Here is a 26,080-nt window from a genome sequence, read left to right on the forward strand (position 1 = left end):
GTATAGCTTGCTTTGATGGCTGAGCTATGTACTCAGAATATTGAACAATGTGCTTTCTCCGTAAAGTTATTTTGAAATCTGACAAAGCGGTTGCGTCAAGGAGTAGTGTATCTATAATTCTTTCAATAACTGTTGTAAATTCTATCAACGTTTATGATGAGTATTTTTGTAAATTGATGTGAACATTCACCGGCCGTTTTGGTGGGAATACATTTTCTGAACATCACGCGCCAATGTAAAATGCTGTTTTTGGATATAAATATGAACTTTATCGAGCAAAACATACATGTATTGTATAACATGAAGTCCTATGAGTGCCATCTGATGAAGATCATCAAAGGTTAGTGAATATTTTAGCTGTACTTTTGTTTTTTGTGATGCATGTCCTTGCTTGGAAAATGGCTGTTTTTTTTTTGTGAAGTTTATGTCCTAACATAATCTAATTTTATGCTTTCGCCGTAAAGCCTTTTTGAAATCGGACAATGTGGTTAGATTAACGAGAGTCTTATCTTTAAAATGGTGTAAAATAGTTGATTATTTGAGAAAATGAAATTATGAGATTTTTGCTGTTTTGTATTTCGCGCCATGCTATTTCACTGGCTGTTGAATAGTGTGTGCTGCAGCTAGCGTCCCACGTAGCCCTGAGAAGTTAAGAAGCAGGCTATGTGGCTTTAGGCTTCACAGTGCTGAGGGGCTGATCTCACCAGTAGGAGTTGATGATCTTGCAGAAGGCCAGCTCGCAGCACATCTTCAGGTTGCTCCGGTGCTCAGGGAGTTCACTACTGGAGCACTTCCCCGGGTCTACCTCACAGTTCTCATCTGACTCATACAACGCTTTGATGAACTCTCCTACAGTACCCAGGAAAAAATACAGACTGGGTTGAAGAACAGTAATACGGCATTGCCAAAAACCCATGGAATATTTTGAAAACCTGCCAATTCAGCAATCAATATAAGGTCATACATCAATAGCTTCCACTGAATTTAAAGTGGAACATAAGAACATTTATATCATCATGTCAGATGTCTTCTATAATAAACCCTGCCCTCTCACCTAGTGCGTCATGCAGGTACTTCTGTCCCACCAGTTTGAGGTACTCCTCTATGGCCTTGGTGGCCAGAGTGTTCTCTCTGAAGATCAAGACGTCGTGGTCTGCACAGCGGTCCACCTCGGACATCACTAGATCTGTCAGGAAGTCCTGGGGAGGAGGAGAGGGAACTTTGATTTACTGAGAAAAACTGCAGTACGGTACTTAATGTACTAATGTGGGCAAATAGATGGAAGTTATGGTCAGTGTAGGGAGAGAGGCACAGTGGCAGACAATGTTTTGAAAAAGATGAAGAGAAGTAGTCTTTACAGAGCAGAGATGGAGTTTCTAAAGTGTATGTATTACCTTGGCCCGTCCGGTGCTCTGTAGGATGTGAACCAGGGCACAGGCCATCTCCTCCTTGTTCTTCACACTGATTACCGGTTCCAGAACAGAACACAGCATGGTGTAGTTGTTAGTGATGAACTCTGCAAACTCCTTATACTGCTCCATGGGCAGGATGGAGATGGTCTGGAAGCGGGACTTGATCCGGATCGACGGCCCTCCTCCTTTACCCTTGCTGGTGGTGGGGGTACTGACTGGGTACCACTTCTCCACAAACTGCCTCCCTGTCACCCCCCCGATGGGGATGTTCACCAGGCCCACGTAGTTGTTCTTGTCCTTCTTCTTCTTCCTGTCCACGTCCTTGTAGATGTGCACGGTGATGCTACGGACAGACGGCAGGCTGTAGAACTCAAAGTGTTCCCCCCAGAACAGGCAGTCAGCCCGGGTTTTGCTGGTGGTGCGGGCGTATAGAATATCATCCAGGCACAGTTCACAGAAGTATTTCTTCTTGGGAGGCAGGTCCTTGGCTTCGATGATCCATAACCGGAGGACATTCTCAGTTCGTCGGCAGTTATCCTGGAAGACATCAAATGAGTACTGAATCAAAACATTTTTCTTTAACTAGGCAAGTCAGTTAAGAACAAATTCTTATTTTACAATGATGGCCTACCGGGGAACAGTGGGTTAACTGCCTTGTTCAGGGGCAGAATGACAGATTTTTACCTTGTCAGCACGGGGATTCGATCCAGCAACCTTTCGCTTACTGGCCCAACACTCTAACCACTAGGCTACCTGCCGCCTCAATGGGGGGGAACAGTGACACTAAACTGACATTGTTAAGAAGATGAAATTGAAAAGAACTAGAAGTGAAGTTAAGGAGGACATTGTAGCATTAACTAGCATTAGGACAATGTAAAGGGCATCAATATGTCTATGTCCCAATTGGCACCCTATTTCCTACATAGTGCACTACTTTTGAAGGGAATATGGTGCGATTTGGGATGCAAACCTATGTCTCTGGTCTCACCTTGTTTGGCTGGACCGTCCTCCTCAGGTTCTCCATCCATTTGTCTCTCTCTGAGGCTGAGGAGCAGCTGAAACACTTACTTCCTCCTGAGTAGGTCACCTGGAGAAGACCGAGACAGAAGCACGAGGAGCATAACTAACAAGGTCTTCTATGCATTATATCACCTGTGATTTTATCAAAGACAAAGAACACACAGTAAAATTGTTCTGTAATATAATGTTAAAATATAGCCTTGTTAAATCAGTAAGCTAAATGATCCAAGTAATATAATAATTTGCAATTTGTCAGTGTGCTCTTTTCACTATGCATCATCAGGACTTGCTAAAAGCTTAAAGTTTTATCATCAAAGTAGTACTTCAAAGTAGTCAAACAGGACTAACTTCTGTTTAGACTTACCTCGAAGCAGAACTCCTGTCCCAATATGCTACTGTGGAGAGGTTTGACATAGACATCTTCCTCCATTCCCAGATCCAGGGCTTCTACTGCACTGCCCGGGCTGAGCAGGGACTCGTGAGAACACGACTCCTTTAACTTAGGAAGCCCTCGGGATCTGGAAGACAAAAACATGGCAGTTGGTTACAGTTTACAACATAACTTCTTCATTCACTGTAAAGTCCTTGGAGAATAAGAGCACCTCCTCCCAGCTGCCCACTGCACTGAGGATAGGAAACTGTCACCACCGATAAATCCACTATAATTGAGAATTTCAATAAGCATTTTTCTACGGCTGGCCATACTTTCCACCTGGCTACCCCTACTCCGGTCAACAGCACTGCACCCCCCACAGCAACACGCCCAAGCCTTCCCCATTTCTCCTTCTCCCAAGTCCAGTCAGCAGATGTTCTGAAAGAGCTGCAAAATCTGGACCCCTACAAATCAGCTGGGCTAGACAATCTGGACCCTTTCTTTCTAAAATTATCTGCCGAAATTGTTGCAACCCCCAACTAGCCTGTTCAACCTCTCTTTCGTGTCGTCTGAGATTCCCAAAGATTGGAAAGCCGCTGTGGTCATCCCCCTCTTCAAAGGGGGGGACACTCTTGACCCAAACTGCTACAGACCTATATCTATCCTACCCTGCCTTTCTAAAGTCTTCGAAAGCCAAGTCAACAAACAGATTACCGACCATTTCGAATCCCACCGCACCTTCTCCGCTATGCAATCTGGTTTCAGAGCTGGTCATGGGTGCACCTCACCCACGCTCAAGGTCCTAAACGATATCTTAACCGCCATCGATAAGAAACAATACTGTGCTGCCGTATTCATTGACCTGGCCAAGGCTTTCGACTCTGTCAATCACCACATCCTCATCGGCAGACTCAATAGCCTTGGTTTCTCAAATGATTGCCTCGCCTGATTCACCAACTACCACTCCGATAGAGTTCAGTCTGTCAAATCAGAGGGCCTGTTGTCCGGGCCTCTGGCAGTCTCTATGGGGGTGCCACAGCATTCAATTATTGGGCCGACTCTTTTCTCTGTATACATCAATGATGTCGCTCTTGCTGCTGGTGAGTCTCTGACCCACCTCTACGCAGACGACACCATTCTGTATACTTCTGGCCCTTCTTTGGACACTGTGTTAACTACGCTCCAGACGAGCTTCAATGCCATACAACTCTCCTTCTGTGGCCTCCAACTGCTCTTAAATACAAGTAAAACTAAATGCATGCTCTTCAACCGATCGCTGCCTGCACCTGCCCGCCCGTCCAGCATCACTACTCTGGACGGTTCTGACTTAGAATATGTGGAGAACTACAAATACCTAGGTGTCTGGTTAGACTGTAAACTCTCCTTCCAGACTCACATCAAACATCTCCAATCCCAAGTTAAATCTAGAATTGGCTTCCTATTTCGCAACAAAGCATCTTTCACTCATGCTGCCAAACATACCCTCGTAAAACTGACCATCCTACCGATCCTCGATGATGTAATTTAGAAAATAGCCTCCAATACCCTACTCAATAAATTGGATGCAGTCTATCACAGTGCCATCCGGTTTGTCACCAAAGCCCCATATACTACCCACCACTGCGACCTGTTCGCTCTCGTTGGCTGGTCCTCGCTTCGTACTCGTCGACAAAAACCCACTGGCTCCGGGTCATCTGCAATACCCTGCTAAGTAATGTTCCCCCTTATCTCAGCTCGCTGGTCACCATAGCAGCATCCACCTGTAGCACGCGCTCCAGCAGGTATATCTCTCTGGTCACCCCCAAAGCCAATTCCTCCTTCGGCCGCCTCTCCTTCCAGTTCTCTGCTGCCAATGACTGGAACGAACTACAAAAATCTCTAAAACTGGAAACACTTATCTCCCTCACTAGCTTTAAGCACCAGCTGTCAGAGCAGCTCACAGATTACTGCACCTGTACATAGCCCATCTATAATTTAGCCCAAACAACTACCTCTTCCACTACTGTATTTATTTATTTTTGTCCTTTGCACCCCATTATTTCTATTTCTACTTTGCACTTTCTTCCACTGCAAATCTACCATTCCAGTGTTTTACTTGCTATATTGTATTTACTTCGCCACCATGGCCTTTTTTGCCTTTACCTCCCTTATCTCACCTCATTTGCTCACTTTGTATATAGACTTATTTTTCAACTATATTATTGACTGTATGTTTGTTTTACTCCATGTGTAACTCTGTGTTGTTGTATTTGTCAAACTGTTTGCTTTATCTTGGCCAGGTCGCATTTGTAAATGAGAACTTGTTCTCAACTTGCCTACCTGGTTAAATAAAGGTGAAATTAAAAAATTAAAATTCAGAGCATTCAAAGCATGGCAGAGTAACCTGCTCCAAGGCTCTAAATCCTAAAATGAGTCAAATGACCTTGGGCTCCTCCACTGACTAGTTGTATTATTCACTAGGTATACCACAGAAAGGAAATGGCCACTAACACAACACAAAAAGTTGGAGGACAATGAAAAAGTAATATACTGTAGCCCAGTGGTACTAAACTGGTTTTGCCTCGGGATCCAAATTGAACCAGGTTGTCTCAGTCACGACCCAATATTTGCATCATGAAAAAGAATCGCCAAAATACAATCTGGAAAACTATTTTTAATGCTATATATTGATAGTAAATAATGTTACAATTATATGACAAGGGTACAAAATTCCCACCTCTTTCATTGTCAATAATAAAATGTTGCCCATATTCTTGATGAAGAATGTTAATAAACTCACTGGTTTGAGACCACAAAGTCAACTAAAATAGCACTGCTAATAGCAGTATATTGAAAATACTGTGATTGAAGAAAAGTTGTTCAGAGATCATTATAAAAAACGGTAGGTTCATTATAATGTCTACACACTTTCTACCAGGTTTAAGTCATTCAAGTTCAGATTGGAGATAATTATTTTTTTGGGACACCCGCGAACCACTCAAAACCTCCCGACCCACCAGTTGAGAATCAATGCTGTCGCCTACATGTGATCCCAAAACACAACACAACCAGCTGTTGTCTTTCTCTAAGGAATTCAAGCTTTTTTCATACTATTCCAGCATCCAACCACTCACTAGAACATTTCAGGAAGCAGTAATACCTACGAAAAACATCTAAACAGGCACTTGAAGGAATATCCCCAGAGCATCTCTCTCTGTAGCTCAATACATTCCCTTTGGGACGGTTCTCTTCTCTTCTCGGTTCTAGTTCGCTGTCCTTGGTTCTACTGCCTCTACCATACAGTTGCAACTCTTCATTCTACCCCCATGAAATGCTGAAAAGTGAAGAAGGACCAGCAGCTCCAATGCCCTTCGCTCTTCCTTGCTGCAGATTTCCTTTGATTCACAGATGGTAAACAGGGACCTGGGCTGGCCAATCCATTGGCCCCTTGGGCCAGTTTCCATAGAGATGCCCCTACAAGGAGACTTGACTCTCTAAAGCAGCTGCAGAGGATGACAGAGGGAGGATGTGCTGCTGTGCTCACAAACACCTTGGACAAAACAACATGGGCTTTCCATCAGAGCACAACACTACAGGTAGTGGAGGGGAATGGAAGTCACTGGCTGAAGGTGTTGTTTAGCAAAGGACTATATGCGTTCCAACTGGCAAACCATTCATTTGAATGTTCAAAATGCAACAATATCAAAATGCTTCATGCGTTTATACATGATCATTGAAAATACATAACACAAAAACATACCCTTACATAATAGCCACATGGTAAGAGAGGGGGACATTAGTCAAAGGATAAAAATCACTGACAAATGTGTAGCAAGGTAACACATGCTTATTGAAAGTGCACAACACAAAATGCATAATATAATAGCCACATTATAATATAATAACAGTAGCCTTACATAATCGCCACATGTCATTTACATTACATTTACGTCATTTAGCAGACGCTCTTATCCAGAGCGACTGAATGATATATGCTCAAAATCCTGTGCTCTTTATGTATGGGAATAATAATGAATGTTATTTTATAAAGTGGTTTCACGTTATAAAATGCATCAGCATTTTCAGTCACCTCCTTGTCTGAAGGACAAGTGGATAAACGGGTTAGTGTCAATCCCTACATGTTTTTCTTCATGGACCTACATTCCATGAAAAAAAACATGTAGGGATTGACACTAACCCGTTTATCCACTTGTCCTTCAGACAAGGAGGTGACTGAAAATGCTGATGCATTTTATAACGTGAAACCACTTTACAAAATAACATTCATTATTATTCCCATACCATTATTACAGAGAATCAGACAAAATTATGCAACCCTCTGCTTATTGATTGAACGCCACACATTGGCTGCTACTGTAGGCTGAATGATAGAACAGCTATTTCCATGTTCAAATGTTATGGGATGCATTTTTCATTTTATGGTAGGCCACTAATAGTCCTACATTATGATCAAATAGCCACAGTAGCCTACTTGGCCACTGTTATAACTGTAACTTAAAGCGGGTACAGCCTCAGTGTTTACAGTAAACGTGTGCCAAAAGTTGCACCGAATTTTCACAACGTTCAAGTTTGTGCTCAGCTGACCTGAAATTTGTTCAGTGCCCAATTGTTTTTGGAGGGAACATTGGTCACAAATACATAAATTATTCTGAAAGTCCATAGCCTTAATAATGAAATATGTTTGTCTTTTGAGGCATTTGGAGAATTGAGGTGTTGTTATCCTGATAGCATGCTGAGAAAACAAACTGTCTGTCTGTTGCTTTTGGCCACAATGGCCTGGCAAATAGTCTTCATTAATTATGTGGCCCATGTCTGGGTTAAAGCGTCATGGCCTACATACAACTATAAAACATCATTCTACCTACCTACCTCACTGGCCAAGCATTAGAGCTGGGCAATATAGACAAATTCAAATCGTGATAAATTGCCTGAATTGATGCGATAACGATACATTTATAACAATGTGCACCACAGTTGTTTTTTGTACGATTCTTTAAACAACTACTACGAGCCTGATGGTTGTAGCCACCAATTGTCCCATTAACATTAACCCATATTATCAACCTTATTTCACATCAAACTTGACATTTCTCTAGTATAGGCTACTTATCATAATGAACGATATCAGCAAAATGCCTGCAATAAGTGCTCGGTATGGTCGGTGTCGATCATTTTCGGTTTATCGTCCAAGCTCTACCAGGTGTCACAATACCATTCTTCACTATTTATCAACTTATCTCCTTACAGGACAGTGCTTCTTGCATGAAGATGACCTATACCTACCATGGTTGTGTTCCAAATGGCACCTCTATTATTCCCTTTCCCATAGGGCTCTGGTCAAAAGCAGTGGACTATTTAGAATAAAAAAATGTATATATGTATATATATGTTTTATTGTCACATACAAGAGATAGGTGCAGTGAAATGTGTTGTGTTACAGGGTCAGCCATAGTAGTACAGTGCCCCAGGAGTAAATCCGGATTAAGTGTCTTGCTCACCTTGTCGACTTAGGTATTCGAACCAGCAACCTTTCGGTTAGTGGTCCAACGCTCTAACCACTAGGCAGAATAGGGTCCCATTTGGAACACACCCTACATCTCAGATTTGCAACATGCTTAAAAAGCATGATTGCTTAAGTTCCCCATATACAAAGGGAACCCATTTTCTTCACGTTATCTTGCTTGTAAAGTGTCACAACAAAGTTATCAACCAGGTAGTCTTTAGACTGTTATTTTGAAGAACAGAAGCTTATAAAGGGGATCACACAAAATCCCACACACAAGGGAGTGGGATGTGCTGATGCCTACCCATTGGAACAAGTAATATGAGTAGCAACAGAGGAGAGAGAAAGCAGACACCTCGGTCTTCTTCTTTCAGGTCTGCAGCCGCCTCACTAATTACTAGCACACATCCATCCATTGTGCCTGTGTCTTCTGCAGAGGACATATGTGCCCCCGTAATCTCCTGTAATCAGCCATTTTAACATACCTAGCCAACTGAATTATGTAAACCCAGATTAAGGATTTGGGCAGAAACACATCTGCCCTCTCAATACAGCGATGGATGCCACAGATGCATACATACAACAATGCTACTTGTGATTCACAACCTGGGTATTTATTGAGATCTGTACCTGTGCGTCACAGTTAGGCTAAAGTCGTAAACACATTGTGGGCGGTAAGGTCATTTGTTGTGCTTTGAGCCGTTTCATAACACTGTTTATGAGAACATGAGAAATATGCATTATGTTGAGAACAATCAGTGTGTATATCAGTACCGAAGTGGATAACTAGCCTACATACTGAAATTCCTCACAGAGCACTTGTGGTGAAAAAGCTAACACTAGAGTACATTTCTGAGGGAGTCTGCTCTTTAAAAACCTGCTGCTGACCCCCATCCACAAAGTCTTTTGAAAGCTAATCAGATTGCCTGTCTGAACGCCAGCCCTCACCATGTCCACTGCATTAGGATGGAAACCTGATACGTCTAATGGGAGGAAGGATAGGAACTTACTCGGCTGTGACCAAGTCCTTGAATTAACAAAATGCTGCCATATGATTCTGAACTGGTAGTACTTTGAAGCAGAATCACATACAATTCAACCTGGCATGATATTGCATGTTGTAACTGCAGTTAATTTCTATAATTCAGCTGGTTCAGATGGGACAAAAACAGTGTACTATTGTGTAGTATTGTATGAAACAACAAAACATCATCAGCTTCCAGTACTCTACTCAGCAAACTGGATGCAGTCTATCACAATGCCATCCGTTTTGTTACCAAAGCCCCTTATACCACCCACCACTGCGACCTGTATGCTCTAGTCGGCTGGCCCTCGCTACATATTCGTCGCCAGACCCACTGGCTCCAGGTCATCTATAAGTCTATGCTAGGTAAAGCTCCGCCTTATCTCAGCTCACTGGTCACGATAACAACACCCACCCGTAGCACTCGCTCCAGCAGGTATATCTCAGTGGTCATCCCCAAAGCCAACACCTCCTTTGGCCGCCTTTCCTACCAGTTCTCTGCTGCCAGTGACTGGAACGAACTGCAAAAATCGCTGAAGCTGGAGACTTATATTTTCCTCACTAACTTTAAACATCAGCTATCTGAGCAGCTAACCGATCGCTGCAGCTGTACATAGTCCATCTGTAAATAGCCCACCCAATCTACCTACCTCATCCCCATATTGTTTTTATTTACTTTTCTGCTCTTTTGCACACCAGTATCTCTACTTGCACATCATCATCTGCTCATTTGTCACTCCAGTGTTAATCTGCTAAACTGTAATTATTTCACTACTATGGCCTATTTATTGCATACCTCACGCCATTTACACACATTGTGTTATTGACTGTGCACTTGTTTATTCCATGTGTAACTCTGTTGTTGTTTGTGTCGCACTGCTTTGCTTTATCTTGGCCAGGTTGCAATTGTAAATTAGAACTTGTTCTCAACTAGCTTACCTGGTTAAATATAGGTTAAATAAAAAAATAAAATCACATTTTACAGCAGATGAAACATGACCCATCTACATGACCCATCTATAAACGAAAGATAGGATTTCCACCAATTAGATCATTATAAATGTAGCAAACAATGCGTTGGTCATTCAGCTCAGCGTTCTCTAAGTAGGAGACATGCTGTCCACAGAACTAGAATGAGTTCTAGAATGAGTTCTCATTCTATTTCTATGATGCTGCCCTACCTGAAGTGCAGCGACTTGGGCATGTGGGAATTCCTGGCCCTCCTTAAGAGTGAAGAGGAGGCGCTGGTCGCCATGGCGGCCATGCTGATGTTGTAGTATGGTCCTTACTGGGAGTCACTCACATTAGTTAACCATGGCAGAGAGAGGCTGCATCTCCGCCTCACTCTGACCATTATCCCTGACTCCTGCTGGCTCTAATGCCTCTAAAGTCCACTTTCACTACTCTGGCTCACGGGGCAGGCAGACGTCATCCACATGGGCGTACAGCCCTACACAGTGACAGATGTCATGTCTGCCTGAGCAAAGCTCGACAGTACTATATGCACGTAGCCTACCAGCTACCCGCTCAGCCACTAGCATAGATAGATACAGTACTTCTCTATGGCCGCTAGCCTGTTCATCACTAACTCTGTAGGCTACAATCTGCACAGAACAGTCAGAGTGAGTGAGTGAGTATCTGTGTAGTGGTTGAAGCTGCATATTTTGCCTGGCGAACGGAGCTGCATATCAACACGGTTGGCACGGCCCTCGGCAGGCGGCAAAGAGCCCAGCATGGGGAAGACCCCACCTCAGAGCAAAGAGGAAGCCCGCCAGGCAGGGACCCGCAGGGGGAGGAGGTGGGCAGGCAACTCACTGACATTGCCCACTGTCTGCTGCCCCTCCGCCCCCCTCCTCAGAACAATACTATTCAGCAAACTCACTGCAGCGTTGAGAACCCCAAATATATCAACATTAGCTCCCTGTTCAGACCAACGGAGGGAGGAAGCGCACTGTGGATTACAATTGTCTTGGTCTCACATGCATGGATACAACAATGCCTAATTGTCCTATTATATTGACTGCATGCGAGGGAGGGAAGAAAGCAGTCAGGCTTACAGTAAGGCCATTATTTCACAGGCTTATAATCCTGGAATCAAAGATAGATCTCAGAATAGCACTCAGGACTGATAATGGATGGGAACATAATGTGGGAACATAAGATGTGGCTATGTTCTTAAAAGGCTGTACAACACCCCCGCCTTTCTTCCACATTTTAATATCTACAATATCAGCTATACTTTGGTGGTGAAAAATGAATAACCAAATGATGATCAGTAGATAGGCCTAAATCCACTCATAGAGAGGCAGAATTAAGAAAAGAGATGTGAATTCAGTTCCTTGGTATTAAAACATAAAAAAAATATGGAAGGAGAGAATTGAACAGCCTACCTGTCATTTTCTGAAGGTCTCAGGGAGGGCAGTCTGAAGCTGGTGTTGCGGTCCAGTTTGGTCTGACTCTTCGTCCGCTTTATGGATCCCTTCAGTCGTTTGCTGAAAAACCCCTGAAAGACACAACAGAAGAAATGACCTTCAGGAGAAGTGCTACACTCAGAGACGCACATTTGTTAGTATGTCTGGCTGTCTCTACTGTGGGCATCAGCAGCTGTTGCAACTAGTCTGTCTGCATTGGGAGAGCTGCTGTACCAATGAATGGCTAATGTGTCACACCGGTCATAAACTCTGTCAGTTCAGAATTTCCAATGAATGTTGTGTAATGTGTAGCCTACATAGAACTAGAATGAAGTTTTGTACAACACTATCACTGTCTTAGATTTTGTTTGCTCATTTTGTGATATAGTAACTACAGTGTCTGACCAGCTGACTACAATGACCAAGTTGGAGAGTGAATTCCATTGTCATGCTCTGGTGACACATAGGAAACTGGTAGTGTATTGTGAAATAACCCCACTCAGACTGAATACTATGACGAGGTCACATTGAAACCAATAGGGGTCTTGAGTCAGAGCTGAGACGGGGTGTAGTCAGTGACCTTTTACCCCAGTATTACTCACATCTAACACCCAATCACTTCCTTGAGCTTTTTCTGCTTAATTTACATATATATATATCCAGATCATGTTTTATTTGATATCTCACCCTTCACTGTAAATTAAGCAGAAAAAGCTCAAGGAAGTGATTGGGTGTTAGATGTTAGATGTGAGTAATACTGGGGTAAAAGGTCACTATAGATATGCAATTGTTGTTCTTTGATGACTTAATTCAATGGTTGAAAGAAGACACTTGTAACTTTGAAATTATTCATAGCCAGATATTGTATATCTTGGAGTAGTGTATAATGCTTACCCTGGCCTGTATATTGACAGGATATGGTAATGCAACACAGAGTACATATTGTGACCTCTGACAGTGAGAGAGTATTGCTAAGTCAGCAAAGGAAAGCCATGTTACTTATTAGCAAAGCTGCAATAAACACTAGGAAGTGCACTCCACTATAATTAGGTGTTGATATGCTTTGTAAAATTATTCACAATGAGGAGAGGTATGGAGAGAAATAAAACATTTTACGTCCACAGAGAGGACAGGTACAGGAAGTCTGTCAGCTTTTTGTCACTCTCATTCACCTTGGCAGTGTGGAGGAGGTGAGTTTCAAACAGCTCATTTTCAGTCAGAGACAATAACAGCACAATCCTCTCCCCTCTGCTCCCATGGGTGCCTGAATTTATAAAGCCTGTTGTGTCAGCACAAGCTGACGGCAGTCATCACTTTGACTTGGTCCACAACCAGCACCTGGTTGGGGGATGTTACAGTAGATAGAAGCTACTCAATAGTGAGGGCTGAGAGTGCCAGGAACCTAGACGTCTCTAATTAGAAGTGCTGATCTAGAATCAGTGTTGCCTTTTAGATCATAATGAATAAGATTACACGGACCTGATCCTATCAGCACTCCCACTCTTCAGACACCCTGAATCTCTCTTACTTGAAACAGCCAGGTTACACCATTGGGAACATTTAGTGGTGGAAAAAGTACCCAATTGTCAAAGTATAGATACCTTAATAGAAACATACTCAAGTAAAAGTAATCCAGTAAAACACTACTTGAGCAAAAGTCTAAAAGTATTTGGTTTTAAATATACTTAAGCATCAAAAGTAAATTGAATTGCAAAAATATACTTAAGTATCAAATGTAAAAATATTTTAAAATTCCTTATATTAATCAAATCAAAGTGTATTTGTCACATGAACCGAATAAAACAGGTGCAGACCTTACCGTGAAATGCTTACTTTCAAACTGTTAACCAACAATGCTGTTTTAAGAAAAATAGAGTTAAGAAAATATTTACTAAATAAACAAAAGTAACACAAAATAACAATAACGAGGCTACAGTATATACAGAGGGTACAGGTACCTAGTCAATGTGCTGGAGAACAGGTTAGTCGAGGTAATTGAGGTAATATGTACACATTGGTAGGGGTAAAGGGGCAAAGCAGACAGCACCATTTTCTTGTTTTTAAAATTCATGGACAGCCAGGGGCACACTCCAACATTATTTACAAAAGATGCATTTGTGTTTAGTCAGTCCGTCAGAGGCAGTAGGGATGATCACGTGTTTTCTTGATAAGTGCATGAATTAGACCATTTTCCTATCCTGCTAAGCATTCAAAATGTAACAAGTACTTTTGGTTGTCAGGGAAAATGTATGGAGTAAAAAGTACAATATTTTCTTTAGGAATGTAGTGGAGTACAAGTTGTCAAAAATTGAAATAGTAAAGTACAGATACCTAAAAGAAAACTACATTAGTAGTATTTTTTAAGTATTTTTACTTTACACCACTGGGAACATTCCCATATTGCTGTGCAGGTAAAATAGCTTGTCTATAGAAACGGACAAACATTTAAGCAGACAAACATGAGTCAACTACCCACTAGTGGAAGTAGGCTAGACCCTTTGGTGAATCTAAAACATGACATAGAAAAAAATGTAAGCCATCAGAGACCTTTTTAAAAGTAGAAGTTTTTCTTCAAATGTAGAAGTTGTTCTTCATCTATCCTTAACAAAATCTTCTAAGCGCGTAACAAGAAGCCCTATAACAGGCCAGAGATATGAGTTACGGTGATGCATGGCCCAATTCTTTAGGCTATAAATATCACCAAAAGCATGTCTCTGCGTTTTCGCAGTCCTTTGAGGCACACTCCCACATAGTCTCTGATTAGGAGGCAAAAGTTTATATATATCATAACACACTTCCATATTTACTTCACAACAACTGCACAGAGTTGGTTTGAGACTTCAAGTCCACGTCTGAGAATGTGAAAAATGCTGATGCATTCTGTGAGAAGCTATAGTAAGGTAAGATTTAGCTAGATAAACCCACAGAGCTCCTATTAAACGAGTTCTATGTGTAATTCTATGGATAATCCCTCCTCCTTAGGCCAACACAAAAATGACAAGTACTGCTTCATTTTGAGGAGACCAGAATGACATGAATCAGAATGTAGCTCTATGAGAGACATGGTGGTAACAGAGAGGGCGGCAGGTAGTCTAGCGGTTAAGAGCGTTGGGCCAGTAAACTAATCCCCGATCCGGCAAGGTGGAAAAATCTGATGTTCTGCCCTTGAGCAAAGCAGTTAACCCCCAACAACAACAGCTCCCTGGGCACCGATGACGTGGGTGTCGATTAAGGCAGCCCTCCGCACCTCTCTGATGCAGAGGGGTTGGGTTAAATGCAGAAGACACATTTCAGTTGAATGCATTCAGTTGTGCAACTGACTAAGTATCCCCTTTTCCCTTTCACTAACAAGGTTGAAGCACCCTATTCCCTGCATAGTGCACCCTATGGGCCATGGTCTAAATTACTGCATTACAGTGCATTCAGAAAGGATTCGCGTTCCTTGACTTTTTTCACATTGTTGTATTACAAAGTGGGATTAAAATGTATTTAATTGTCATTTTTTGTCAACGATCTACAAAAGATATATGAAACATAAAACACAAATATATCTGGATTACATAAGTATTCAATCCCTGAGTCAATACATGTTAAAGAGTCACCTTTGGCAGCGAGCTTTCCACACCTAGATTGTACAATATTTTTGTTGTGTTGGATTTGCCCCAAACATAACGCTTTGTATTCAGGACATAAAGTTAATTTGCCAAATGTTTTACAGTTTTACTTTAGTGTCTTATTGGAAATAGGATGCATGTTCTCAAATGTTTTTATTCTGTACCACCTTTATTCTTTTCACTCTTTCATTTAGGTTAGTATTGTGGAGTAACTACAATGTTGTTTATCCATCCTCAGTTTCTCCTATCACGGCCTCATGGTGAAATCCTTGATTGGTTTCAAATCAAATCAAATGTTATTGGTCACATGCGCTGAATACAACAGGTGTAGACTTTACAGTGAAATGGTTACTTACGAGCCCATTCCCAACAGTACAGAGTTAAAAAGTAAGAAAAATATATATAATTTCTAAAATATAAAGGAAATAGTAACACAAAAAAATAACAAGGCTATATACAAGGAGTACCAGTACTGAGTCAATGTGAAGGGGTATGAGGAAATTGTGGTAATACAGCATGTACATGTGAGTAAAAGTGACTAGGATATACAGTATAATAAACAGAGCAGCAGAAGTGTGAAGTGTGAAAGTGTGTGTGTGAGTGTGGCGTCAATATGCATTTACATTTACATTTACGTCATTTAGCAGACGCTCTTATCCAGAGCGACTTACAAATTGGTGCATTCACCTTATGATATCCAGTGGAACAACCACTTTACAATAGTACGCATGTGTGTGTATGTAGTATGTGTGAGTGTGTGGGTAGTGTCACGTCTGCTTCCGCTCTCCCCCCCCTGGCGCTTGAGGGCGCCAGGCTGCCCTGCATCACGCACTCCTATCATCCATTAAGCAACACCTATCTTCCCTCGTCATGCGCATCAGCGATATTGGACTCACCTGGACTCACTCATCACCTGTTATTACCTCCCCTATATTTGTCAGTTCCCCGCTTCTGCATTAACCTCTCTTGGGTAGAGGGCAGTATTTTCACCTCCGGATGAAAAGCGTGCCCAAAATAAACTGCCTGTTACTCAGGCCCAGAAGCTAGGATATGCATATAATTGGTAGATTTGGATAGAAAACACTCTAAAGTTTCTAAAACTGTTAAAAATAATGTCTGGGAGTATAACAGAACTGATAAGGCAGGCTAAACCCCGAGGACAAACCATCCAGGGAAAAAAACAAATTGAGGTCATAGGATTTTCCATTTCTTTTCTATGGGATACCCTTATTATTAGGAGCCTGGTTGCAGTTCCTATGGCTTCCACTAGATGTCAACATTCTTTAGAAATTGTTTGTTCGATGTTTTTCTTTTGAGAAATGAAGAAGTAGTGCTATTCATGGTAAGTGTCACTCCAGGTGAACTCTACTGTTTTGATGCGCGTGAACTGGAGCGCGCTTCACGTTGTTTTTATCCAGTATTGGAAACAGTTTATTCCGTATTCAATTTTATCGATTATTTACGTTTTAGGGTACCTGAGGTTGGATTAGGAACGTTGTTTGAAATGTTTGGACCAAGTTTACAGGTAACTTATTAGATACTTTGTAGGCATGTTGGGCGAGGTGAAACCGGTGTATTTCTGATTCAAATGCTCCAAATAAATGGACATTTTTGGGACATAAAGAAGGATATTATCGAACAAAAGGACCATTTGTGATGTTTCTGGGACATTTTGGAGTGCCAACAGAAGAAGATCTTCAAAGGTAAGGCATGAATTATATCGCCATTTCTGACTTTTGTGGCGCACCTGCCTGGTTGAAATATGATTTTCATGTGTTTGTATGCGGGGCGCCGTCCTCAGATAATCGCATGGTTTACTTTTGCCGTAAAGCCTTTTTAAAATCTGACACAGCGGCTGGATTATCAAGAAGTTAAGCTTTATTTTGATGTATAACACATATTTTCAAGAATGTTAAATATTTGAATTTGGTATTTTAGAATTTCGCACTCTGCAATTTCACCGGATGTTGGCCAGGTAGGAAGTTAATTGTTTTTTGTTTGTGTTACTCGTTTGCTGACGCTGTTCCTGTCTCGTTCCATGTCTTTTGTTTATTAAATGTTTTACTCCCCGTACCTGCTTCGTCTCTTCAGCGTCCATCCATGTGACAGAATGCAGAAGCCATCACACAAAGCATCAGGGAGTACTGGCGTTCCAGTTGGTATGGTGGCATCAGCTCTGGGTCTCCACCGATGGAACCGTGGGTGCCTAGCCAGCTCGTCGGGCTTCCATGCCCTAGCTGGTTCTAGAGGTTTCCTTGCCCCAGATGGCACCCATCCCACGTCGGGCCTCAGGCAGATAGTCAGTTCTTGTTCGCACAGCCAGTCCAGGAGTTTTCTTTTGTTTTTTGTTTTGTTGGTGACGTCGGGGTGGATTCCACTGCCGATGGAACCGGGGGTGCCTAAACCAGCCCGTCTTGCATTCACGCCCTGGCTGGCTCGAGAGGTTTTGTTGCCTCGGTTGGCACCTGGACTCACTCATCACCTGTTATTACCTCCCCTATATTTGTCAGTTGCCCAGCTCTGTTCCCCGCTTCTGCATTAATTGTTTTTTTGTTTGTGTTACTCGTTTGCTGACGCTGTTCCTGTCTCGTTCCATGTCCGTTGTTTATTAAATGTTTTACTCCCCATACCTGCTTCGTCTCTCCAGCGTCATTCCATGTGACAGGTAGAGTCTAGTGAGTGTGCATACTGTAGAACCAGTGCAAGGGAGTCAGAGCAAAACAATTAAGGTAAATATATTAAATAAATAATAGAGAGGGTCAATGTAAATTGTCCGGGAAGCCATTTGATTAACTGTTTAGCAGTCTTATGGCTTGGGGGTAGAAGCTGTCCGGGTGCTTTTTGGTCAGACTTGGCACTCCCGTACCGCTTGCCATACAGTATCAGAGAGAACAGTCTATGACTTGGGTGGCTGGAGCCTCTGACAATTGTTAGGGCCTTCCTCTGACACTGCCTGGTATAGTCCTGAATGGCAGGGAGTTTGACCCCAGTGATGTACTGGGCCGTACGTACTACCCTCTGTAGCACCTTGCAGTCAGATGCCGAGCAGTTGCCATACAAAACCGTGATGCAGCCAGTGAAGATGCTCTCAATGGTGCAGCTGTAGAACCTTTTGAGGATCTGAGGACCCATGGCAATTATTTTCAGCCTTTTGAAGGGCAAAGGGCATTGTTGTACCTTCTTCACGACTGTGTTGGTGTGTTTGGACCATTATAGGTCCTTAGTGATGTGGACACCAAGGAACTTTAAGCTCTCGACCCGCACCACTACAGTCCCGTCGATGTGAATGGGGAGATGTTCGGCCCTCTATTTCCTGTAGTCCACAACAAGCTCCTTTGTATTGCCCATGTTGAGATAGAGGTTGTAGTCCTGGCACCACACTGCCAGGTCTTTGACCTCTTCCCTATAGACCGTCTCATTGTCGTCGGTGAGCAAACTTAATGATGGTGTTGGAGTCGTGCGTGGCCATGCAGTAGTGGGTGAACATGGAGTACAGAAGGGGACTGAGCACGCACCCCTGAAAGAAGGGGACCGCCACGCTGACCCCCGTGTTGAAGGTCAGCGTGGCGGATGTGTCGTTTCGAACTTCACCACCTGGGGGCAGCCCGTCAGGAAGACCAGGATCCAGCTGCAGAGGGAGGTGTTCAGTCCCAGGGTCCTGAGTTTAGTGATGAGCTTGGAGGGAACTATGGTGTTGGACGCTGAGCTGTAGTCAATGAACAGCATTCTCACATAGGTGTCCCTTTTGTCCAGGTGGGAAAGGGCAGTGTGGAGTGCTGTTGGGGTGCTATGTGAATTGAAGTGGGTCCAGGGTTTCTGGGATGATGGTGTTGTGAGCCATGACCAGCCTTTTAAAGCATTTCATGGCTACAGATGTGAGTGCTACGGGGCGGTAGTCATTTAGACAGGCTACCTTGCATTCTTGGGCACAGGGACTATGGTGGTTTGCTTGAAACATGTAGGTATTACAGACTGAGTCAGAGAGAGGATGAACATTTCAGTGAAGACACTTGCCAGCTAGTCAGTGCATGCTCTGAGTACGTGTCCTGGCGATCAGTCTGGTCCTGCGGCCTTGTGAATGTTAACCTGTTTAAAGGTCTTACATCAGCTACGGAGAGCGTGATCATACAGTTGTTTGGAACAGCTGGTACTCTCACGCATTGTTCAGTGTTGCTTGCCTCGAAGCGAGCATAGAAGACATTTAGCTCGGCTGGTAGGCTTCCGTCACTGGGCAGCTCTCTGCTTGGTTTCCCTTTGTAATCCGGGATAGGTTGCAAGCCCTGCCACATCCAACGAGCATCAGCGCCGGTGTAGTAGGATTCGATCTTAGTACTGTATTGACACTTTGCCTATTTGATGGTTCGTTGGAGGACGTAGCGGGATTACTTGTAAGCATCCGGATTAGTGCCCTGCTCCTTGAAAGTGGCAGCTCTAGCCTTTAGCTCCGTGCGAATGTTGCCTGTAATCCATGGCTTCTGGTTGGGATATGTACATATGGTCACTGTGGGAACAACGTCATCGATGTACTTATTAATGAAGCCGGTGACTGATGTGGTTAACTCCTCAATGGCATCAGATGAATCCCGGAACATATTCCAATATGTGCTAGCGAAACAGTCCTGTAGCTTAGCGTCCACTTCATCGGACCACTTCCATATTGAGAGCGTCACTGGTACTTCCTGTTTGAGTTTTTGCTTGTAAACAGGAAGATAGAGTTAAGGTCCAATTTCCAAATGAAGGGCGGGGGAGAGCTTTATACATGTCTCTGTGTGTGGAGTAAAGGTGATCTAGAGTTGTTATCCCTCTAGTAGCACAGGTGACATATGCTGGTGGAAATTAAGTAAAACAGATTTCAGTTTTCCTGCATTAAAATCACCGGCCACTAGGAGCACCGCCTTTGGATGAGCATTTTCTTGTTTGCTTATGGCCCTATACAACTCGTTGAGTGCGGTCTTAATGTCAACATGGGATTGTGATGGTAAATAGACGGCTATTTTAAATTACAGATGAATACTCTTGGTAAATAGTATGGTCTACAGCTTACCATGAGGTACTCTAACTCAGAATAGCAGAACCTTAATATTGGAGATCGCGCCACCAGATGTTGTTAATAAAGAGACACACACCACCACCCCTGATCTTACCGGACTCTGACGTTCTGTCCTGCCGGTGCAAAGAAAAAACAACTAGATTGATATTATCCATGTCCTAGGATGGAATAGGAAGACCATGTTTATAACGGAGAGTTTTAACACTGACTGAGCTGCTGAAAGCCCATGGCCATCAATGGGGCTTTGGGGAGTTTTAACTGAAATAAAGCCTAATCAAGTACAGAGAGGGTTGGGTCTGCAGTCTGCCCATATGCTTCAAACAAGGGAAAGACTTCTGGATATCAAAATAATATAAAATAGCAAAATAATATAAAATGGCAACAAATATTAATGGCTTCCTAATTGCTTCCAACATAACAGTTATTGTATGTCAAACTGTACAAAGAGGCTTAAAATGTCTAATGTGTGTGTTTTTTTCTGAGGGGTTTGTTATAAAGCAAAAGACAAGTTTTCGTTGGACATCCGTGTACATTGGACAATAAACATATTTTCTAAATCATAACAATAGCACTCACCGGTACTTTGAAGGGAGATGAGTTGGGTACGTCGAGGGATATGTTCTTCTCTGAATTCCCCAGGCCTGAGATACTCCGCCTCCTGGGGGACCTCTCACCAGACACTTCTGTGGACAACAGACAGAGACAGAAGGAGAGCGAGCAAGAGAAAGAGAGAGCGACAGAGAGATTAGACAGGACAGACAAGAGGAGTGAGTCTGCACTTTACTCCACTAACTCAATACTACTCAATCAATCTAGCTGCCTTGGACTGGGGGAGGTTGCGTTATATGAACACAGATGCTGCCACATTTGGGAGAGGGAGCCAGAGTGATGGGTGTACAAGCTGTTGACGATATCTAGATCACCAAGGAAGAGACTGAGGTGGGCTGTACCGAGCAAGCAATTACCTCAGGCCACAAGCTGCCACGAGTCTCTGTTGTGGTCCCCCAAAAGACAAGCTATAGCATTGAATTAATGCACTAACTCAAGTAAAAATGTAAAATAAATCTCAGAATGCTATTCAGAGGGGTCTGTAATTCATTGACATTGAGGTTCCTGCTATAAGGTCACATAGTGTTATTCGCTTCCCTGTAATCCTCTGTGAACATTCTGGATAATAAAATAAAAACATGACAATATTAATCTATTTCTCTGTAGAAGATTTTATTTTTGGTCTGTTCTGACAAACTATTCTGTCTCTTCCAGTAAGCTCAGTAAGGTCATGGCTATGTGTGTCAAGGATGAGGATGGACTCAACCCACATTTAATTTTCCCTCCGGTGGTCTCAGTTTACAGTGGCAGGGCAGGGCCATTATCATTGGACTCCAGCTGCTAGGCCCCAGTAAGCCTGGGCACCGGAGTGTCAGCTCAGCCTAGCCTCCTGGAGCAGAGCTGCCCTCAACTGAAAAACAACCCATTTTCTCTTCCCTGAGTCCCTGGCTATGTCCCAAATGGCACCTTAATACCTATATCAGGGGTCGGAAACAGGCTGCCCATGGGCCAAAAAATACAAAAGTCACCAGGAATTCAGGACCTAAGACTGGGGCGAAGGTTCACCTTCCAACAAGACAACAACCCTAAGCACACAGCCAAGACAACACAGGAGTGGCTTCGGGACAAGTCTCTGAATGTCCTTGAGCGGCCCAGCCAGAGCCCGAACTTGAACCCAATTGAACATCTCTGGAGAGACCTGAAAACAGCTGTACAGCAACGCTCCCCATCCAACCGGACAGAGCATGAGGATTTGCAGAGTAGAATTGGAGAAACTCCCCAAATACAGGTGTGCCAAGCTTGTAGCGTCATACTCAAGAAGACTCGAGGCTGTAATCGCTGCCAAAGGTGCTTCAACAAAGTACTGAGTAAAGGGTCTGAATACTTATGTAAATGTGATATTTTATTTATTATTTTGGCAACATTTTCTAAAACCTGTTTTTGCTTTGCCATTATGGGGTATTGTGTGTAGATTGATGAGGGGGAAAAAACGATGTAATCCAAACTATTTCATCCATTTTAGAATAAGGTTGTAAAGTACATTTTGGGGGAAAAAGTCAAGGGGTCTGAATACTTTCCGAATGCACTGTATACTTGTCATTTTTGGTCAATGATCTACACAATATACCTTGATTAGATGAGTATTCAACCCCCTGAGTCAATAAATGCTAGAAACACCTTTGGCAGCGATTACAGCTGTTGTCTTTTTGGGTAAGTCTCTAAGAGCTTTGCACACCTGTATTGTGCAATATTTGCCCATTCTTTTCAAAATTCTTAAAGCTCTGTCAAGGTGTTGGGGATCATGGCTAGACAGCAATTTTCAAGTCTTGCCATAGATTTTCAAGCAGATTTAAGTCAAACCTGTAACTTGTTCACTCAGGAACAATCACCATCTTCTTGGTTAGCAACTCCAGTGTAGATTGTACTTGGTGTTGTAGGTTATTGTCCTTCTGAAAAGTGAATTCCTCTCCCAGTGTCTGGTGTAAAGCAGGTTTTCCTGTAGGATTGTGCTTGTGCTTAGCTCAATCCTGTTTGTTTTTATCCTGAAAAACTCCCCAGTCTTTGCCGATGTCAAGCATACCAATACCATGATGCAGCCACCACCATACTTGAAAATAAAGAGGCAGTTACTCAGTGATGCGTGTGCCCCAAACATAACACTTTGCACTTAGTCCAAAAAGTGTATTCCTTTGCAGTGTTTTTTTGCAGTATTTATTTAGTTCCTTGTTGTAGACATATGCATGTTTCTGAATATTTTAGTTCTGTATATTTGTATTCTTTTCACTCTGTCATTTTGGTCATTATTGTGGAGTCACTACAATGTTGTTGATCCTTACTCAGTTTTCTCCCATCACAGCCACTGAACTCTATAGCTGTTTTACTATCACCAATGGTGACATCCCTAAGCAGTTTCCTTCCTGTCCTACAGCTCAGTTCAGAATCTTTGATGTGTCTGGGTGGTTTAATACATCATCCACAGCATAATTATTAGCTTGACCATGCTTAAAGATATATTCAATGTCTGATTTGCTACTGTTACCCATCTACCTACAACTGCCTTTCTTTATAAACTTTTGAAAAGTTCCCTGGTCTTTGTAGTTGAATCTGTGCTTGGAGTTCAATACTTGACCGAGGGACCTTACAGATGTACTGTATGTATGGGGGACAAAGGATAGAATAGTCATTCAAAAATCATGTCAACCCCTATTATTTAGTCCAAATATCTTTAGTGATTTGTTAAGCCACATTTTACTTCAGAACTAATTTAGGCTTGCCTAACAAAGCGGTTGACTACTTATTCAACGACTATTTTAGTTATTAAATTTGTAAACTTTTATAGAGTTTTATTTTCACTGACATTATGGAGTATTTTGTCTGGATCAATGAAAAAATGACAAATAAAATATATTTCAATCCCACTTTGTAACAGTTCAAGGGAGGTGTAGACTCTATATAGACACCGTATGTGTAATCAATGTATGAAATTGATATTTTCAAATACAAATCTCTTTTTGTGCTTAGTTGTGGTCAATTTGCAGTGCACAAATTATAATTATGTTCCGGCCCCCCGACCATCCATTTCGCCAAATATTAGACCCATGGCTGAATCTATATTTGAACAAAAATATAAACGCAACAAATTCATTGACTAATACTGTGTTACAATTCATATGAGGAAATCGGTCAATTGAAATAAATTCATTAGGTCCTAATCTATATTTATGTAAAGTGTAGTTTCCTACCCAACTTATATAGTGCACTACTTTTGACCAATGTCCTGGTCAAAAGCAATGCACCATATAGGGAATACAGGGCCATTTAGAACACATTCCTAGACTTCCACAGCCAGTTCTGCTGCTGCAGCTGTATACCAGACTACCGTCTGCCTTACCAATGCTGCACAGACCAAAGAAAGCCACCTCTTCCAAATACAGAAGTCCCAAACTATCCGTCACATTGAGATCGCTGGCCGATATCCAGGGAGCTATTGATTGGAAGCTAAATTTAGCCCCTTGAGGATAAGCCCTGTGCGACATGAATGCAGCCTGTGCTGTGAAAGAAGAAGCCAGAACCATTTAATGCTCTGTAAAGAAAACAAGTTCTACCGGACAAGATAATGAACTGAGAACGTCTAGGCTAGAGCAACACCACATACGGCGACCGATCACACATTTCAGAAAGGTTGTGAGACACAGCTTGCAGCAGTCAGCTATTAAAAAGGCTACTTTGCAAAGTGCTATATCAAGTTCTTCCTCAGACACTGTCCTCTTGGCACCCCTGGCAGTAGCCCAGTTGGTCTTATAAACATTGCATGCATCATAATTCAGAGCCCAGCATGCATAGCATGCATTTATTTGTAAGCTACAGTACCAGTCAAAAGCTTGGACACACCTACTCATTCAAGGGTTTTTATTTTTACTATTTTCTACGTTGTAGAATAATAGTGAAGACATCAAAACTATGAAATAACACATATGGAATCATGTAGAAACCAAAACAGTGTTAAGCAAATCAAAATATATTTGATCATGTTTGAGATTCTTCAAAGTAGCCACCCTTTGCCTTGATGACAGTTTTGCACACTCTTGGCATTCTCACAACCAGCTTCACCTGGAATGCATTTCCAACAGTCTTGAATGAGTTCCCACATATGCTGAGCACTTGTTGGCTGCTTTTCCTTTACTCTGCATTCCAACTCATCCCAAACCATCTCAATTGGGTTGAGGTCGGGTGATTGTGGAGGCCAGGTCATCTGATGCAGCACTCCATCACTGTTATTATTTGTCAAATTGCCCTTACACAGCCTGGGAGGTGTGTTTTGGGTCATTGTCCTGTTGAAAAACAAATGATAGTGGGACTAAGCGCAAACACGATGGGATGGCGTATCCCTACAGAATGCTGTGGTAGCCATGCTGGTTAAGTGTGCCTTGAATTTGAAATAAATCACTGACAGTGTCACCAGCAAAGCACCATCACACCTCCTCCTCCATGCTTCATTGTGGGAACCACACATGAGGAGATCATCCATTCACCTACTCTGCGTCTCATAAAGACATTGCGGTTAGAACCAAAAATCAAACATTTGGACTCATTAGACTAAAGGACAGATTTCCACAGGTCTAATATACATTGCTCATGTTTCTTTGCCCAAGCAAGTCTTTTCTTCTTATTGGCGTCCTTTACTAGTGGTTTCTTCGCAGCAATTTGACCATGAAGACCTGATTCACAAAGTCTCCTCTGAACAGCTGTTACTTGAACTCTGTGAAGCATTTATTTGGGCTGCAATTTCTGAGGCTGGTAACTTTAATGAATTATTCCTCTGCAGCAGAGGTAACTCCTTTCCTGTGGTCCTCATGAGAGCCAGTTTCATCATAGCACTTGATGGTTTTTGCGACTGCACTTGAAGAAACTTTCAAAGTTCTTGACATTTTCAGGATTGACTGACCTTCATGTCTTAAAGTAATGATGGACTGTTGTTTCTCTTTGCTTATTTGAGCGGTTCTTGCCATAATATGGACTTGGTCTTTTACCAAAAAGGTCTATCTTCTGTATATCACCCCTACCTTGTCACAACACAACTGATTGGCTCAAACACATTAAGAAGGAAAGAAATTCCACAAATTA

The 26,080-nt window shown here is 42.5% G+C and overlaps 1 protein-coding gene across 7 annotated transcripts in view; it reads right to left on the reverse strand.

Moving 5' to 3' along the window:
- LOC115156983 (ras GTPase-activating protein nGAP) overlaps positions 1-26,080 on the reverse strand; it is a 100,566-nt gene that overhangs the window by 16,418 nt on the left and 58,068 nt on the right. For 5 of the 7 annotated variants that reach the window (XM_029704797.1, XM_029704796.1, XM_029704795.1 and 2 more), the window contains 7 exons: positions 20,984-21,090; positions 11,723-11,835; positions 2,797-2,950; positions 2,401-2,499; positions 1,395-1,949; positions 1,055-1,199; positions 705-849 (listed from right to left, as the gene is read on the reverse strand). In XM_029704797.1, the coding sequence (XP_029560657.1) occupies positions 705-849; positions 1,055-1,199; positions 1,395-1,949; positions 2,401-2,499; positions 2,797-2,950; positions 11,723-11,835; positions 20,984-21,090 (1,318 nt within the window). The remainder of the gene's footprint in view (positions 1-704; positions 850-1,054; positions 1,200-1,394; positions 1,950-2,400; positions 2,500-2,796; positions 2,951-11,722; positions 11,836-20,983; positions 21,091-26,080) is intronic. The other 2 variants (XM_029704794.1, XM_029704799.1) reach the window with 1 other exon arrangement.

Source organism: Salmo trutta, chromosome 21, assembly GCF_901001165.1.
Source record: "Salmo trutta chromosome 21, fSalTru1.1, whole genome shotgun sequence".
In the NCBI taxonomy this organism is placed as follows: domain Eukaryota; kingdom Metazoa; phylum Chordata; class Actinopteri; order Salmoniformes; family Salmonidae; genus Salmo; species Salmo trutta.